Raw genomic sequence first — 19,689 nt, forward strand, 5'->3', positions numbered from 1 at the left:
CAAAATCTAGCCAGCTACAGAGAAGAAGGGGCTAATGACATCAAATATCAGTGGCTATGAAGATAATGGCAAGGTTATTAACAGCACTAGGATGATGCTATGTAAGCTGGGCAAGCAGAAGGAAGAATGGAGTGGGGAACCGCGAAGAGACAAGCTCCAAGTTGCCAGGGCACAGTGGCCTGCATGGCAAAACCAAAATTCTTTTGCTGGAATAGTTTTTCTTTATCATCTTAGATCATTTCCAGAAATGACAAATCTTTAGCCAGAACTGTTTTAGACTGTCCCCCACTTTCTGAATCTGTATGGGGTTCTGTTGCAGACTTGTGCTGGGGTGCTACAAACCATGTTGTAACCAGGACAGCAGAGTAAGTGGAATAATCTCCTCTAATGGAACCACCCCTTTCCAAACCACACCTCAACTGACATCTGTTTTAACTTAAACATCCACTGCCCTGATTCTGCAACTACTGTGCTAAGAGTATAGGGAGGAGAGCGGAAGAGAAGTGCTGCCATACTTCCTTTATTCTGTTTCCTCTTTTGTCTTTGAACATGTTTTTGCATTGTGGTTTTCCTGTTTTCAGCCTGCTAAGTCTTCTTTGTAGCCCTGACTAGTCTCCAGCCATTTTCCTTTCTGCGATCACTCAGACGAGGAGTGGAGACTTCAGAAAGGTGGCACCGACAGTATCCCCTTCTCTCTGTTGCACAGGGACATGGCCTCAGGACTGGCCTTATGGGTGGGCAAGCATCCAGGGGGGGGCGCCATCCGAGTGCCACAAAATGGTGGGCTTGGGCTGCTGGAGCAGGGGTGAGTGCGGGTGAGCCCGGGGCTGGAGCTCCTGGCCAGTGGGAAGAGGGCAAGTGATGCTGCCTGGAGCTGCCAGCCTATCAGGGAGTCTCAGGCAGCAGGGTTCACCCCTGCAGAGCCAGTGAGCGAGCCCCTAGGTCCCCCCTTCCCATGGGCATGGGTGGTGGCTGCATACCCACTCTCCTCCTGCGAGGTGATCAGGGGTTGTATGATTGGGGGAGCCCGCAGGCTCAGAAACTCCTCCCTGTGCAGCCTCACCAGGCTCCGGAGCCAGGAGCTGGTCCTTGCACCCTGTGCCCCACACTGCTGTTATCAAACTCAAAGAAAGGGCACCAAGTTTGTCCAGGGCACCATTTTCCCCCAAGGCCAGCCCTGCATGGCCGGCAATATCTCAATGCTCCACTAAGGAAGACTTCAGCACAATGGCAACAGCAATGTGCTCTTCCTGTGACTGGCAAAGGGCACAGCCCATTTTTGTAGTAAGGGAGACTAATGAAAGCGGCAACAGCCCTTTGAGCCCTTCCCGCAACTGTTGCTGGGGCACAGAGATCCTGTACTTCTAGCAAGGGGCATTGCATTAAGATGGCACCAGCACTGTGCCCCTCCATCCGAGTGGCAATGGAGCATAGTTACGAACACCTCACTTTCCCAATGTAGAAAATGACATCAAAGAAAGAGCTTCCCATTTGTCCCCCATGTCTCCCTAACCCTCCCATGGCAGGGGCTCTGTGTTACCCCTACTCCCTTCTATGGCACGGTATCAGTTCTCCCTCCCCCTCTGTAATTCCCTCTTTCCCAGCACCACTTTCACCTGCTATGGGTCCCTGATCTCCCCCTCCCCCTGGTCCCTGTTTTCCCCTGCCCCCACTCCAGGTCCCTGCTTCCATGTCCACCAACCCACCCACTCCCCGCCCCTTGGTTCCTGCCTCCCTCATCACCACCACTGCCCTATACCTCCATTACATTACAGGTTACTGCTTCGTCCCCCATCCACCTACTTGCCCCTCTGAGTCCCTGCTTTCCCCACACCAGGTTCCTGCTTCCACCAGCACCAACTACACTTTAACCATTGCTTGCACACATTCTACTTTCAGCACATTAGTAGCATAAGCAATGACCTGGGAAAACTGTGCAAACAAATACAGGCTGCTTCTCCACACAAATAAAAGGAGCAAGCAGATTATAGAGAACATGAACGAGGCATTAAGTTATTAATACCAGCGCTAAAGCACTAGATGTGATTTGATATCAAAGGTAGCTTTCAAGGCATTTTTAAAAAATGAAGCTGTTACTCGGCAATTTAAGAAAGTGGAAGCATGGGATAGGATAGAAGTTTGACTCACTGAGTTCTGCACTCCATGATTGTAAGGAAAATCCACTCAGAAAGGGGAGCAGGAAGTTGCTTACACAGTCCACCATCCCCATGGGAACAAACAATGCACTTGCAAATAGAAAGGGGGCAAATGAGAAATAAAGAAGGGGAAAAATTGGTCACATGCAACAGCTCTTACTGTCCAGTATGCCTTGCAGCAATGTTTGCTGTCACAGTCCTTGGCCTCTACAGGTATGTCTACATTGCATTGTAAACCTGGATGGTCAGTTTCAGTCCAACCCCCCGACCATCCACATACAAATCATCTGACTTGGATCCATAAGGTTTCTTTACTTTGTTGCCTGAACACGTTTACTAGGTTCCAAGCCAAGATTCTAAACCAGATTCACTGGAGACTTGCTGCAAGTTGGCTTCTGAAATTGAAGCTACTGAAATGAAAAGTGAAAGAAGTACAGCTCCACTCATTATTTTATCTCCGACTTGACCAGGAAAGGGTGTAGGTTGGGCAGAGAATGAAAACTCGAGCAGGCAGATTCTTGGCCTCACAAGATCTTTTTATTTCTATTTTTTTACGCATTCAGAAGGTTAAATTAAGGCCACTGCTGTCCCATGCCCTAGGGTCACCAGTCAAAATCATCATCCAATGCTATACAAAGAGACGGATGGCTGCTGTGATTATTCTCCTTGGGTATGTCCTGGGAAGCCCTTACTGTGTGAAATAATTTGTTGTCTCACTTGTCCTTAGCACATCCCCATAGCAACACTGTTTCTGCCAGAACTGTTTTGGTACCTCCATGCACAGCATTCCTCATTATAAATGCTTGTACCAGTGCATTCTGGGACTCCTGAAGCATCTATCCCACAGGGCTCAACATAGTCACTGTGCTTTGGCATGCAGTGCTTTAGGCATCCTGTCCCTTCTTCACAAAGTACAAATTCAGCTGAACTTAAGCTAACGACCTTCTTTCAGACATTGCAACCATTTGATACAGCCCTCATTAGCAGCTCAGATATTTTGATAATGGGTTTGATAGATAGACTGACTTGTCAAATGCCTGGGATCGATAGCTGGTATAAATGCAAGTCACTGTGCAAGTGTTGCAAATTCACAATGTACATGCTTGTTACAACATTTCCTCCAAAAGTAGAACAGGCTTCTGCACCTCCAAGAGCTTCACAAATACCTGAGAGAGATGGTATGAGATAGCAGGAGATGGGGCCACAGAAAGAAAAAAGCTTGTCAGTTTTTCCTCTGTGGGTTTGAAGGTGTGATCCTGAGGAATACTTGTTTACTAAAAGTGTCTGAGTGAATGATTTCAGTATAAACAGCTAAAAAACAGAGTGATCAGCCAGAGGAAGAGATACCATGTGACAGAGCCCACTTTTAATGATCAGGTCCAGGGAAGGAAGGAAACGGAAAATATTTATAGTAAAATCATGTTTTTATTTCCGATTGACAAATATTAGTTTATCAATGTGTTTTAGTATGTCCATTTGATATTGTGGTCTAACAATCTGGGCTCATCTAATGTTTCTTCCACAAGGGGGAAGTATCAGATACATGTGCATGCACACACGCATACAAACACACAACTGGGCATGCACCAATCAAAACTTCAGGAGCTGCAATTGGTAAAAGTGGCTTTGGGATTTAAAATTGGTCACCGGTAGTATATTTTCTTGATTCCCACAGCCTGGCAGCCTCCCTTTTGCTAGAAACAAATGGAATTAGATTTTCTTACAAGCCACCAATGAGTACTCTTATATATGTGCTCTGGGAATGGACAGGTATGAGAAAGACATGCAAACATTCTGCAACAATCTGGACACTGGAATGTAAAAATATGACTTGGCCTGTAGAATAACCACAGCTAGTGTGTGTTAATCCTTTAGAGAGTGCCTCCTGGGTAGGGGTTATGATAGCTTGGGAAACTTAATGTATATTCATTTGCATCAGGATGATTATTATTCTGCGTGTATTTTAACCACCATACAAGCACCTGGAGGTAGGGAAATACCCTGTACATCTAAACTGAAATAAATAAAATAACAGTTCTTAACTCTCTCCTGCTCTTGATTCTCACGTTGCTATAAAAATGGGACAGCAGCTGCAAACGGCTGTTGTTCCACTCCCACTGCCTATGGTGGTCTCCAGACTTGGTAACTTGCTTCCTACTACCAGGCAAAAATGAGACTTATGAACAAAATGGCATCAGGATAGCTCTGCTAATAGACCATGGCTGTCAGCTGCTGGGTTACTGATTCTGAATTATGTGTTGCAGTCTGTGAGGCAGACAAACTATATGTTTTTTAAGAGTCTCCAATGCCCACGCCTGTCCCTAGCAGTTCTGCACAGTGGAGACAAGCAAGACAAAAAGCTGTAGGTAGATAGAGCCCTGCATGTCTGACAGAACACAAACAGTGCTTGTGGAGCAGGATGACTCCTGTAGCGGCTGGCAAGTCGGGGACTTTGCTTGTGTTTTTAGTACTTACAAGGATGAGGTAAACTATTCAAGGCTTATTCTGGAACCATGCCAGAACAGATTTATAAAAGGTAAAAAGCAACGACACCAGGGCATGCTGGGAGACTGAATAATGATGTTGCAGCTGTGTGCTGACAGTAGTCTTAGATTCGGTTTTGAAAGCTCCAAATGAGGAGTAACTTGCATGAGGACCCTGAACACACACACAGAACTGCTGCTCTCCCCGAGATGAGATAGCTGAAACTCCCCACTGCAAATACAGTGCAGAAAGCATTTACCTTTGTCAAGAGGTTCATCATTGTGCTTCTCCAGAAAGGACACCTAGAGGGCTTTTGGGGTCTCTGAGTCAGATGGCTCACTTGGCAGATCCTGAGCTTGAATAGTAACGTCAACTCACACCCCCCCACACTCCACCCCTTCTCTAATAGTCACACATACAGGAAACAAAAGGTTGTTGTGACTCAGGCCTGCGTAGGAGGGAGACCTCATTTTGCTCCTGGCCTGAGTTCTAATATGCATATCATTACTGGTGAAGTGAATCTTTACTGAACGCTTTAACTCCCTGTATATTGACTGGGTAAATCACGGAAATGAAAATAACCACCATGAAGTGGGTGCGCTGTGGGCTGTTAGGAATAGCCAGCTATTAGGTATGGAGGGACTATTTACACTTAAACTTGGATTTACCCACACTGATCAATATCCACAAAATAAGCTCCTGTTTTCAGACCTGAATACAGATATGCACTCTCTTACCCATACAGCTTCTCAGGGGTAACCTTGTGAACAAACAGCACTTCCCAATCAATTCCAAGCGCATTTCCATACACAACTGTAAGAGCCCCTCCACCAGCACTTACTGAAAGGGATGGGTTTCCCTCATCCTCCACAGTGACAACCAGCTGGTAGAAATTCTGCTGCTCACGGTCTGGAGGAGACGGGCGGGTGGCGATTTCCCCAGTGACTCGGTCCATACGGAAGATGAGATCGTCATTCCCCTGGGTGATGTAGTAGGAAAGAACGCTGTTAAGCCCAACGTCCCTGTCAGTTGCCCGCACCTGAGCCACAGCACTGCCTCCACCAACATTCTGGAGATCCATGGGGGGAAAGAGAACGGAAAGAAAGAAAAGTCAGCTTCTGGCACAGACTCATCTGAACAAAAAGGTTCACAGCGAAACAGCTCTCAGCAGTGCCCTCCAACACAGTGAATGGGGGAAGGCTCCTCCAGCATTTTCATTATAAATCTCCAGGTACCTCAGCTGCACAGCTCTACGCTAGGTGAAAACTTGACCAACAGAGAGTCAGCTTGAGGGAAATTGGACAATGCTCTTAGAATTTTTCCATGGCACCTACCAGGCCTGGAGATCAAAGCTCTCTGGGGAAGATAGAGCATGAGCAGGTGAAGTACAGTCCTCCCAACACCACTCTGCCTATGTGCTTCAACCTCAACTTGCAAGGATTATCTCTAGGGCTGAAAGATTAGTTCAGTTACCAGATCAATCCAGGCCTGCTGCTGAGACATGCCAGCAAAGGTGATAATTACTTTACCGCCACTCATGATTGTGGTTTTCCCAGTGTAGACACCGTTATTTTAGGAAGTGAGACCAAGACTACCAGCTCATTTCTCACAGGCCTGAAGAGCTGTCAGATGGAAATAACATTTTGCCACTATCTGTTCAGGTGAGAGTTAAACCGCTGAGCTGGCAGGGAAAGCTTCGTACCTTGTTACAAAGCTTCGTACCTTTGTACAATTCTAACTAAAAAGTAACTTTTAAAATGAAATTTCACATGGTGTCATTTCATAACTTGTGCCACTTACAAAACAAACCAGCCTGTAAGGACAGTGCATAGAGGACTGCCTAGGCGCGTCCCACCAATCACACAGAATGGCTTCAGCTGGCTGGAATAGTGCTGAATGCATTTTGTTCTGGCCCACACTTGCACTGAAGCCATATGCAGCTGAACAGATGTTGAGCCTATGGTCAGCAATGGGTAACTCTTCTAGTGTAGCTCAAGCCAAACAAAAGGCAAAGCCAAGCAGCTGATTTCCCAGGGCCAGTGGTACAAATGATTCAGATACAAATTAAATAGAGAAGAGTGTTTGGATAAGCTATTATGTTTAATTCAAAGCTATCAATCATATACACCACGCAGATATAACAAGGTGTCACAGGCTACACACGCATTATTTGTATTTTATTTTTCATAATCACATTGAGAGATCCCAGTTCAGGAAATAAAAGTTTCCTTTTTCCTGCTTGGTTGTGTTTTACTGCTTAATTACCAAACTTTCAGAGACTGTTTCCCAATAGCAATTCATATTCTGAGGAGGCAATTCTCTTTAATTACATGTGATTTTCTGGAAGTTTCATCAGCCCGTTAGGTCATTCCCTTTTTCCTGGCAGTTGTATGATGCTATTTAATGAGCAGAACAATGGGTTCAAAACATCCTCCAAACAATTTTGTTCCAAATGAAGTTATCCACGTCTCTTGTTCAGAGGAATCAGGAATTGGCATGCTGTTTTCTGGAGGAAATTGTTTGAAAACATGGTCCCTCTTGGCAGATCAGCACGGATCTCAGCATACACCAGGACGAGAGTCTGAGAGTCCGATTCCAGGCTATGGCCAAGCTCAGAGTTACATCTGAGAAGAGTGAAGAAGGCTGTGGGCCACCTTTTTGCCTCCTGGATTTGGCTAGGGACTGGACAAGTCCCTGTGGTAAGTTAGAGCCACCCCAAAGACTGCTCTGTAATTTATGCTGCCCCCAATGGCTCCCTGTCCATTAGCCCAGAACAAGAAGAATGCATTGTGCTGGGACCATGTCTCCTCTGATAAGTACCTATGCTGAGGATTGCAAGAGAGGTAGCGGAGCCATACAGCTGGCCCTATACCACTGAGGAATCCTACTGATATGGACAATATTCCCCAGTGAGAAGATCCACTGGCTTTACAGCCCCTAGGCTGGATTCCCAGGAAATCAGCATACAGCGCTGCAGCGGGTCCTATGTGCACGCATGTTTCATTTTGGGGGAAAATTGAGACTCTGTTATATAAGGCAGCAGAACTACTTACCTCATTAACACTAACATTGTATCCAAAGGGATTCCCAATGATTGGTGGGTTATCGTTGACATCCAGGATATTAACTCTTAGAGCGTGTTCTTTTCTCCGAGGCGGGACTCCGCTGTCAGATGCCTGGATCTGCAGTGAAGCATAATGGTTACATCTGGGCAGAAGCTTTTTTTTTTTTTGGTCAAATCTCGTTGAAAAAAAAAAAAGACACCTATAGTGCCACAAAGCCAAAAAAATATTCCATAAATAGAAAAGGAGTACTTGTGGCACCTTAGAGACTAACCAATTTATTTGAGCATAAGCTTTCGTGAGCTACAGCTCACTTCATCAGATGCATACTGTGGAAAGTATAGAAGATCTTTTTATACACACAAAGCATGAAGTGAGCTGTAGCTCACGAAAGCTTATGCTCAAATAAATTGGTTAGTCTCTAAGTTACCACAAGTACTCCTTTTCTTTTTGCGAATACAGACTAACACGGCTGTTATTCCATAAATAGGCACTGCCCAATAGGTCAGATCCAAAATTTAAGTTTTGCATTAAAAGAAAAAGCTTTAACAAAATCTAAGAGCAATAAAAACAGTGTAACCAATGAAAAAGAAACTGAATTTTTAAAATTATATGATTTTTAAGAACTCTTCTTCCATTCCACCAACAAACAAACCAACAAACCTTTACGGCTGTCTCTGTTCAGCATAAAAAAACCACTATTTTTTTCCTTTGATTCCCCTTTTACATGATGATGCTCCTTAAAATACTTTGAGAACCACCTTGAAAGGCTATCAAATGTGTCTATATATTTTTGTTTCTAATGTACAGCCCTCTCTAGCTAGGTCCGAGCAGAGGTACCATGGCTATCACCTGGGGAGAGGATGAGAAAACAAACACATGACAGATGTCATTTCTTAATGCACTGGAAGGCACTCAGGTATTGTGATGATACGGGCATTATAAGAACCCATACAAATGAGAATAGAATGTTAAAATTGCTGCTGCAGTACAATTTTGCACCTCTACCTGCAGCATCAGCTGTTAAAATACTGAGCTGCAAATAACTATATATTACAAACCATCCAATTTTGTGACAAATTAAAATATGTGCCATAACACCAGCTATTCAGCAATGCACAGCATTGTGTCATTACACTTACATACACACAGACACAGATGTGCAATACTTTGCATGAAATAAGCAGCACATACAGGGAAACTATAATATTTTTGGTGTGGAAAATTTCCCAATGATTAGTTCAACCAGCCACAAAAATACCTGAAGCACCACATGAATGACAATCAGAAACTACAGTTTCAGGCAGTCAAACTTCACCCACTAACGGCAACATTTGGAGTATCATCTAGATGGGTAATGAGTTTCTGCATCTTGACTGTTTGCCTTGCCCAGTGAATGGTGCATATTGCAGAAAATGCAGCTAGGATGGTGGAAAACTCCAGGTTACCTTTAAGGTGTAGTGGTCCAGCAGTTCTCTATCCAATGGCCTTCCCACAAACACCTCTCCATAGGTATTGTTGGTGGTGCAGATCTCAAAGACGGTGCCTATATTTCCTGATGTCAGAGAAAAGGTCACCTGCAAGAAGGAAATAAATAATGGGAAGTGTGGGGAAGTGAGGAGCAGTGAGGTTAGGGAAGGGAGAAGAAAAGGGAGAGAGAAACAGTCATTACAAAAAGAAAAGGAGTACTTGTGGCACCTTAGAGACTAACCAATTTATTAGAGCATAAGCTTTCGTGAGCTACAGCTCACTTCATCAGATGAAGTGAGCTGTAGCTCACGAAAGCTTATGCTCTAATAAATTGGTTAGTCTCTAAGGTGCCACAAGTACTCCTTTTCTTTTTGCGAATACAGACTAACACGGCTGTTACTCTGAAACCAGTCATTACAAAGTGACCAGTTCTTATTAAACCTGGCTCCTTCTTGCCCTTGTGCTGAAAATCCAACACAACAGTCTCTCTCAGAGTATTTCGTACATGTGCTGCTGGTTTCGGATGGAACCAGAAAAAGTTCAGAAAAATAGCTCTTAAAAACATTAACCAAACTTCTAACTCCAATCCAGGTTCCAGTTCAGATGCTGTGAGAGTTCTCAATTTGGGAAAGTTTTTATTCTATGTGAATTGATTTGCTCATCTCTATTCTGTTTGACCAGGTGTTCCAGGTTTCTGCATAATTGAGGCTGTCACTGAGGCATACAGACACAGGACCAAATTGATATTATTAGGTAATGATAATAATAAATAAATTTATTTAGTTATTAGCAGTAGCACCCAGTGTGTGCTACATGCTTTCCAAACACTAAAGAAAGATGGTCACTCCTTGGAAGACCTCAGTCTCAAGAAAGGAACTCTCTGACTTCAATAGGCTTAGAATGTGGTAAATGTGAAGTAACATCTGAATTCAGCAGAGTTATTCTGAAAATATACTGCGAAGGATTAGGGCTGATTAATTTTGAGTAAGAAACTCACTGGAATCTCACAGCATCTAATTAATTCTTCCAGCAGATTAAAGGGGAAGAGGACAGAACTTCCTGTTTTAATCTGGCTAGAAATCCCCTGCTGTCCATTGTGAAGGTAGAAAAAACAACATCTTCCCCCCCACCCCCATTTTTAGGCCCACTGTTGCACATGGCAGCTGTCACAGCGTCTTGGCTCTGAAGGGAATGTTTAATATGTCCTTCCTCTGACACCATTCAGTCACCAAACCAGTCCCTACCGCTAGTATTTTTGGCACTATCCATCCCAAACAAAAGAGCAGCCCTATTGCCAAAGATTACGGTGTTTGTGTTCATAAGGATCAGAGTTCAAAACCCTGATCTTAGAGACCCAGAGCAGGGAGTAGCTGGAAAGGAGCTTGCTGAGGTTCTAGATAAATCTGGCTTGAGAAACACTAGTGGGGCCTTGTAGGATTGCCATAAGAAGGTTTTGCTCTTTGGGAATATGGGCAAGGTGTGCAGGAAGCAGACATGCTGAGGTATAAATTAGGAATTCCATCCTCCCCCTCTCTTCATGAAGCTTGTTCCACGGTTGGGCCTGAGTCAGTGTCAAAGCACATATCTGAATTCAGGAGTTCTTGTCTGTCAGTCATGTGCTCAGACCAACAGCTCACAGTGCCTCATAGCTTGAATGGACATATTCCCTCATAAATTGGAATGAGCAAAATCTGCCTCCTCCATCCCACCCGCTCACCCATCTTCCTTTTTGTAGGTCCCAGTATAGTTTGTAGCTGCAAAAGCATTGGTACCTGCCCATTGCTTCCTGCATCTGGGTCTCTGGCCAAGACTACAGCAATTCGCCTCCCAATGGCACTGTCCTCTGCTACGTTCACCGCGGAATCGGAGGTGATGTCAAACTGTGGGCTGTTGTCATTCTCATCCAGAACGGTGATGGTTACCTGTTGAAAGTGAGTGCAGAGATTAACAAGAGGCTTTATCAGGAGCATGGCTCTTGCTAATTTTCCTGAAGGCAACCGTGCTGGATGGGATAGTCTTTCAGGGGAAACTAAGATACATGTAGAGTATCTTAAAGATCATTTCAGTGTTGCCTTCCCATCCTGTTGTATTAAATCTCACCACTCAGGCCCAGGTGTGCTGACAATGTCAGAAGAACCAAAGATTTCAATGAAAGGCTTGGAAACCCAGGTCCTGCTGAGTGGCTGGGGACTCCCTTTTCACAATCTTTGGCATGCGGTTAGTGTTAAGTGCATTTGAGAGCTCCTGGAAGGGAGGGACAGGTGCACTGGTGACAGCAGGCCATATGCACGCCTTCCTCACTTGGTGCTGCTGATGGATCTCAGGCTTGACTCACTGAAGGGGCTGCTGCAGTTCAGGGACTCGCCTGAGAAGGGATGAACAACTGTGATCACGTCACTGTTATTGAGGAGTCTGGACACATGTCCACATCGCGAGGGATAAGGATGGGACCCAGGACGCTCACTTTATTTTTTGAGGCCAAGGTCTCAAGAGTTGAATGGCTGCTGCACTATCTCCTCCAAACTTAGTGAAGATGTCTAATTCAAACAGGAATTAATTGAGGGAAGTCCTATGGCCTGTGTTATACTGGAGGTCAAATTAGAGGATTATGCTGGTCCCTTCTGGCCTTATAACCTATAATGTAGGACTCTTCTGCACATGCACGTAAGGTAGACAAGGGAGGGGTGAAGGCTGGCGTGAGAGGGGAAGACAGTGTGGCACTTGAGGGGGTCCCCTCCACTCAGAGTTCTCAGTTTTAACTGGCTAATTAGAAATTGTATAGACCAGAGGTGGGCAAACTGCGGCCTGCGGGACCATCCTGAGCTCCCGGCCCGGGAGGCTAGTCCCCGGCTCTTCCCCCGCTGTCCCCCCTCCCCTGCAGCCTCACCTTGCTGTGCCGTCAGCGCTCTGGCCCGCTGCTCCTGCCAGGCAGCGCGGTGGCGTGTCTGGCTCCGGCATGGTAAGGGGGCGGGGAGTGGGGGGGTTGGGGGGGTTAGATAAGGGGCAGGGGGTCCAGGGAGCAGTCAGGGGACAGGGAGCAGGAGGCGGTTGGATGGGGTGGAGGTTCTGGGTGGGGGGTGATCAGGGGATGGGGACCAGGTGGGGTTGGATAGACGTGGGAGTCCCAGGGGGCCTGTCAGGGGGCGGGGGTGTGGATAGGAGGTCTGAGTAGTTAGGGGACAGGGAACATGGGGTGTTGGTTAGGGGTGGGGGGTCCCAGGAGGGGGCGGTCAGGGGACAAGGAGCAGGGGGGGTTGGATGGGTCAGGGATTCTGAGGGGGGCAGTCAGGGGGTGGGACGTGGGAGGGGGCGGATAGGGGCAGTGGTGAGCTGGAGCCGGTTCACACTGGTTCGTTAGACCCGGTTGTTAAATTTAAAAGCCCTTTTAGAACTGGTTGTCTTGCGAGGGGAGGAGGCAGAGCAAAGGTGAGGTGAGCTGGGGCTGGGCGCGGGGCTGGGAGCTGCCAGTGGGTGCTCTGCACCCACCAAATTTTCCCCATGGGTGCTCCAGGCCCGGAGCACCCACGGAGTCAGTACCTAAGGCACCACTTTTGATGTGATTTGTGTGGGAAGAGGCTGCTACTCCTGCTTCCCCCCAGCTACGCTCCCCCGCCCCTAGGAGCCAGAGGGACCTGCCGGATGCTTCCTGTGAGCTGCCCCAGGTAAGCACCGCCAGGACTCCCCATCTCGACCCCCGGCAGGTCCCTCTGGCTCTTAGGAGCGGGGTGGGCACCCACTATGGTGGCCCACAAGACCCTCCTGCCCAGTCAGGGGACAGGGGAGGGGGGTGGATGGGGCTGGGGTTGGGACGTCAAGGAACATGGGGGGTTGGATGGGGCAGGAGTCCCCGGGGGGGGGGTGGGCCACGACCCCCTCGTGGGGTGAGGAGGGAACCGCTTGTTAAGATTTTGGCAGCTCATCACTGGATAGGGGGCGGATAGGGGGCAGGGGCCAGGCGGTTTAGGGAGGCACAGCCTGCCCTACCCGGCCCTCCATACAATTTTGCAACTCCGATGTGGTCCTTGGGCCAAAAAGTTTGACCACCCCTGGTACAAACCCATCCCGGCAGGGGATGCTCTGCTAGTATTGTGCAGGCCCAGGCCTTTGCTGTTAAACTCATGAGAATTCATAGGCCTTGTCTACACACAAGCTTGCACTGGCTTATTTTGATTTCATTTACATTGGGAAGGATTTGCTATAGATTAAATCGACATAAGCCATTTATAAACTGGCTTGAGTTTTCACACAGAAGTCTGCATCCATTTAACTAAACTGCTGCAACCTGGGCAAGTTTTGGGTGTGAACAAGCCCAGAGTTTCTTCCTGGGATGATGGATACATTTCTTCCTAGTTAGAGGGGATGATACTCTGGTCCACACAGGATGGATCCAAAATTCTATGGACAGATGGGTTCCATGCCTAAGCTGCAATCTGTGTACCATTCAGCTGTGCCAGGTAAATGGCAATGCAGAGAGGCAGGAGGGATGGATACAGAGAAACCAAATACACAGAGCTCCAAAAATAAAATCAGTTGTGATTCACCATTCATAATTATAGATACAGCACTAAGATGCAATAGTAGTAGCAACACCAGCAAGAAAGAAGTGTTAGATACAGATGTTGCTCAGCTGTGGTCAACGACTCAAAGAGGAGACAAGCGTCTGCCTCTTCTGTGACGAGCCAGAGGAAATGCTGTCATCATGTTCAAAATTAAAAACATATTCACTATATATAATGGGAGAGAAAGAGAGGAAGAACATTTTTGTTCTCGAGGCTCTATTTATGGGTGCTAACAGTCCCCAGGTGCAGAGCTCGTCAATGTGATCACGTCCTGGAGGAAACCTGTAGGGTTTTTTTTTGAGTTTGGGTGACTGCTATTGTTGTAGCTAAAAAAGAAGGCAGGAGAGGGGAAAACGCAGTCAGCTCAAGAAGAAAATCTGCAGCTGCTGAGACAAGCTGCCACTCACAGCAGCCAAACCTTTCGTTCTGGAATGAGTGCCACTACACAAGGGAGGATATGTTTCTTGGAAGCGGGCTTACCTTCTTTCCAGACCCTGTAGTAAACTTAGTCTACCTTCCTGGTACACCTACTTGGATGGCCACAGAGGGGCCAGATGCTCAGCTGGTAGAAATCAGGAGAGTTCCTGGACTTCAATGCAGCAATGCTGATTTATGCCAGCTGAGAATCCAGCCCCAGATGTCTTTTTTTAAAATACTCCATCAAAAAACCCAGATGAAGTGAACACGAAGGCTGTGTTGCTGAGTAGTCATGAGTCAGGAGACAGCAAAGTTGAGGCTGCAAGGGTGGGGGAAGAGTAAAGAGGGTTCAAAGAGCCTCCCCCACCTCTGTACAGAGGCCAGGATTGATTATAGTCCTTGAATTCCCAAAGCACAAGGACTGGGAAACCTTACTACCAGCAGCAGCACTAGAAACCTCACAGGAGTGGAGAAAAAAGGGCCAAAGCTCTAGCTCTCCTTCACCCCAGCCTTGGCTGGTGGAGCTGGGCAAGGGCACTGGGGAGTGCATGCTGTGCCCTGCTAAAGGATAGAGTAGATGCTACCACTCTGTGTGGTGCTCAGTTCTCCTGGAGCTGCCCTCTATTCAGGACCAGACACAAGTTTTGCACAGCTACCTATGCAGTGACTATCAGAGGGGAAGGCAGGCAGGAGGAAGGAAGGGAGGTATACAGAACTAGGAACAAACACTCTTACCTTCTGTTGGAGGGAAGCAGAATGGGAAAGAAAAAGAAAAAAAAATACAGTTAACAGATCTTTCCCTTCTCTTTTAAAAACATGGCATAAGTTAAGTGCTTTAGAAAGGAAAGGGAAGGGGAGGTTGGTGGAACCAGGACAGTGCAGGCAGGTGCTGTGCAAACTTCCCCTCCATAGCTTTGCAAGTGCACCTTAATCCACGCCCAGAGCACACAATTGCTATTCCAGCTTGGAGCCTCTCCTGAGCAGGGACTGCCAGGCAGATTGCGCTGTGCGAGGTTCCTTTTTCTTGAGCAGCTTTGTGATGTGGAGGCAGGACCCCCGATGGGAAAGGCAAACACTTCTATCAAAATTCAGATGATTTTATCGGTGTGAACCCCCCACCCCGCCCCCAACACTTTCTGCAAGCCAATGCACATTCTATGGGTAATTCGCTTCACCCCACCCCGGCCACCTGCTCTAAAACCTCAATCTTTGGACTACAGAATTAACCCAGAAATTACCATGAGAGTGTCAAGAGAGAAAAGAAGCTGGCACCCTGACTGCTGGAGGCCAGTATCAATTGCCTGAGCACAGACAATTTTTAAAGGCAACAGATGTACCAAAATTCAAGCTATTGGAGTCCTTTAAACCACAACATACTATCCTCAAATGACATTCAGTGTCTGATTTAAATCAAAAAGAAGAAAATTAGGAGTTAAAATCTCTAGATCAGAACCTTAGCTGGTATAAATCAGTATAACTCCATTACCTTTACACTAAGGATCTGACCTGTAGTTCCAATCCTTAGTAGACCTTTTGTGTCAGGTGTTGTAGCATATATGACCTACAAGTTGCTCGAAGATCATAAATCTTTGCAACCCCAAGGACAATGGTGGTATTCAGGGAGGAGTGCCAACTACACAGTTATACTATCAAATATTTTAGACCCCAAATTTTACCTACCTGAAAACTGTTTTAATCTGGTGAGGAATCTCCTCCAAACTCTAAATATTTCCTTTTTGAAAAGCCCAGCACTCTGTTATGTAGAAATTAAAACACCACATCCCATGTTTATGTACAAGGCCCTATAAAACAGGGCTCTTGCACTCGCTAATTTTCTGGAGGGCTTGGCAAGAGTGCATTGCTTGGTTTGGGAGTGAGATCAAAATCATATGCCTAGGTCCCAACCAAGAGACCTCACGGAGGTTATTCAAGGAAACTTCAGGTTGACAATCACCTCACCATACACCCCATGAGTTAGGAGTCCAGGAGATAGCACTGCAGAGAGTTGCCAGGAAGAGAGAGAGAGGAAGGTGTGTGCAAAGAGAAAAGGGAAAAAAAGAAAGTTGTGTGACCATCCTTATAGTTTGTGGGCATTCTGTTGATATGGGGGAAAGCTCTTGGAAGCATGGTGAGCACTGTGCTGGCATGGTGGAGACCCCAATTATGGTGGTGTGGTGGGCAAGATGCTGCCACAGCAGAGCCCCCAGTCTTAGTACTGTTAGAAGAGGGGCACGACCACAAAAATGATTCGTGTTTAGTAGAAAATGCACATCTGAAAGTACCTGGCTGGATGCAGACCAGGCACATTACAGTGGAGATTCACCTGGCCCTTGGGGAAGTGGAGAGGAAGAGAGGTGAGATTGTGAGTTGCAAAGCTGCTAGAGTGCTACCTCCTCAGGGAGCTGTAGTTGCAAGCCTCCAAGGAAGCCACTGCAGCCTGTCCTCCCAGCAGTGCCGCCCAGAGGATTCAGGGGGCCTGAGGCAAAGCAAATTCAGGGGCCCCTGCCATAAAAAAAGTTCGTTTTGCCACCCCAAGCGGTGAAGAGAAAAAGAAAAACCCAAGTCGTGCGGCCACAGAAAGGAGAGGACAGGAGGACCCGCCGCTGAATTGCTGCAGAAGACTGAAGTGAAGCGATTGAGTGGCTGCCGACGAGGAAGAGAGGGACTGAAAGACCTACCACCAAATTGTTGCCAAAATTGCCCCCGCTCTGTCTGCGGGGCCTGGGGCAAATTGCCCCCACCCCCTCTGGGCGGCCCTACCCAGCAGGGCAGCTGCACTCTGGGGAGATGGATAAAGATTAAGTGGGTCAGAAGTAAGAAACAAAAGGAAACCCTTCAAAAGGAGAGGTGGTGATGGCTGGCTGGGGTATTCCCTCCCAAACAAGAGAAATAAGATGATGTTCTCGTGTAGTCAGCTCTTGTTTGGCTTGTAGCAGGTCTAGGATAAAGGACTACTGAGAAAACAGCTAAAATCCACTCACCACAGTAGAGTCAACCTTTGGTCCCCCATCATCTGCCACTACTGTTAAAGTGTAGAAATCCCCCTTCTCTCGATCCACCTGGCCTTTGACTGTGATGACACCCTACCAGGGACAAACAACGACAAAGATCATGAATACCCATGTCATGCTTACTGCTCAAGTACCTAAAGCCTTGGCCGGATCAGCCACTGTTAGCTACGTACAGTGATTCCATTGATCTTGAACAGGGACAGTGCCTGAGTATTGGTGTTTGGGTCAAACTTGTAGGTGATCTGGTTCAGGTTGTCAATGGAGCGTGCGAGGACGCGCAGCACCTCCGAGCCTGGGGGAATGTTCTCTGTGATCACTGCCTCATAGGTGAGGTTTGAGAACTGCACAGCCTCATCCATTTCATTCAACAGGCTGACATAGACGCTGCAGAAACCTTGGTTGTTGGGGGGTGCCTGGTCTGTGGCAGACACATTCATCAGGTAACTGGTTTTTGTCTCATAGTCCAGGTAGTCGATGGTGGTGATGAGGCCAGTGCTCTCATCAATTTCAAACTTCCCCTCAGAGCCAGACAGGATTTTATAATTCACCAGACCTCCATTCCCTGGGGGAGGAACAAATGATCAGAGTTAGACTGGACTTCACAGAGAAGCAGACAAGGCCACAGGACCCCTAACTTTGCCCAGCAGGTCAACTTGCTGAAAGCCTGAGGGGTGCCCCTAATCTATTTAAAATGAAAGAGGTTACAGATATTCTTATATCTAATATGGAAGTGCAGCCTGAGTCCCAGAATGTAATGTTCCATCTTAATCTGAGTTAGCCGAAGCATTTTAAGCCAAGACAGGTTAACCCCCCACACAGCACAGCTGGTTTTATCATTTCTTTTACTGTTTCAGTGACTTTCCCCTCTAAGATGCCCAAAGGTACTAATGAGATGGTATGACAGACCTCCTCCCTTTCCTGAGAAGGCTTGGGACAAAGCAATGGCTAAATGTCCATCTATCAATGGACTGGCCTCTCTGCTGTCTGGAGTAAAAGAATCCCAAATCAGAGGAACTGGACTGGTCAGAAGCTGCAGGCTTTAGTCTCCCTAACCTCTCTCTTATTTCAGGCACTAATCTGCATCCTTCGCACTCCCACATCAAGAGTGGGGAAAGAGAGGCAAGAATCCACTCACACAACCAGAGACAGATGGTGTGATCCCACAAGAGGCTGGGGAGCCGTGGTGGCAGATTTTTGCAGCTCACCACAACGTCCTTACCTGTGTCTCGATCTGTTGCCCGGACAACTGCGACAGAAGTTCCAATCCCTGCCGTCTCTCGCAGCCCCAGACGGTTGTACTGCCGTTGGGTAAACACAGGCACCTCATCGTTTACATCTTCCACATACACTATCACCTGGGGGAATCCCCAAAACAAACCATTAGTGTACTGCACACTGCCTGGAATTTGTCCTGAAGAAAACAATGAGGAAGAGGCTTCCCTGGCAGAAGGAGCTGCTCTCTTGCATTTCAAGGACTGTGAGCCTCTCCACAGACCAGTACTATTAGAACATAGATACACAAGCACTCCCCGCTTCAGTGGGCACCACTCGGAGAAGTTACAAGTACAAATCGTGACATTCCCCCATGAGTCCATCTCAAGTAATTCCAATAAAAAGAAATAAAATATAGCTGGGAAGTTAATAATAGCAATAAAGTGGTTGCCCAATTTTGTGGGTTTTTTCGCCAACTCGTTGCCACATTTGTGAATTACGTGAGTTTACTTTATTTGCTGGGGAGATGGCAACCACTAGTTCAAACCCTGGTAGAGTTGACTCGGCCCTGCCTCCTTCTGAGGTAGACACAATTTCAATTCTAGGCACTTTACTGTGTGAGAGTCAGTGGGACGAGACCTTAAAAAGTGAGATCCTGTTTGTGCCACATAGGCATTAATGATCCTGTGTTAAATTTTGTAAGTGTTGCGGTCCACTCTAGTGTGTAGACCAAAATATACTTTCTCCACGAAAGGTGTGCTGCAGACTCGCTATCTGATAGCTTGTTCCTGGCCTCCTCTTCCACAGCTGAATGGTGGTGTTTGTATATAGGCCTCAATCCTATAATTGCATCCATATAGGCAGATTCCTGCATCCATGCAGAAGTCTGCTGAAGTCAGTGGGTCTGCATGCTACAGAGGTTCACCTACATGGATCCGACTGCAGGATTGGGGCTTGGATCATGAAGTTCTTTGGGATTCTTCAAGAAGAATGGAGTTGTACCAATAACGAATATTACTACTAATGAGGTCTGTTTTATTTAAATATGTCACTGGCCACACACCTGTATTTTCAGACAGATCAAGAGTACAGCTACCTTACAAAGCTACAATGTGAAAATAGAAAAAGGAAGCTAAGTAAGCAAGACTGTACATTCAAAAAGGAGGAGGGAAATTTCCATACCTGGACAAATACTGGGCAAATGTAACCATACAAGTAAACAGTTTTTCAATATCATGTTGTCTGTGTATGCATATTGTGTTCTGAAGTGATTATGTATCTTCTTTTTTCTAACTTGTAACTAAATAAATTCAGCATA

At 46.6% G+C, this 19,689-nt stretch overlaps 1 protein-coding gene across 1 annotated transcript in view; it reads right to left on the minus strand.

The window, feature by feature from the left end:
• The window catches only part of CDH23 (cadherin related 23), a 510,961-nt gene that overhangs the window by 105,096 nt on the left and 386,176 nt on the right, over positions 1–19,689 (minus strand). The window contains exons 30-36 of the mRNA XM_084634348.1: positions 18,379–18,514; positions 17,333–17,721; positions 17,130–17,231; positions 10,945–11,094; positions 9,151–9,279; positions 7,694–7,822; positions 5,482–5,709 (exon numbers count right to left, since the gene is read on the minus strand). Coding sequence (XP_084490474.1) covers positions 5,482–5,709; positions 7,694–7,822; positions 9,151–9,279; positions 10,945–11,094; positions 17,130–17,231; positions 17,333–17,721; positions 18,379–18,514 — 1,263 coding nt within the window. The remainder of the gene's footprint in view (positions 1–5,481; positions 5,710–7,693; positions 7,823–9,150; positions 9,280–10,944; positions 11,095–17,129; positions 17,232–17,332; positions 17,722–18,378; positions 18,515–19,689) is intronic.

Source organism: Lepidochelys olivacea (genome assembly GCF_965140295.1).
Source record: "Lepidochelys olivacea isolate rLepOli2 genome assembly, chromosome: 7".
Lineage (NCBI taxonomy): Eukaryota > Metazoa > Chordata > Testudines > Cheloniidae > Lepidochelys > Lepidochelys olivacea.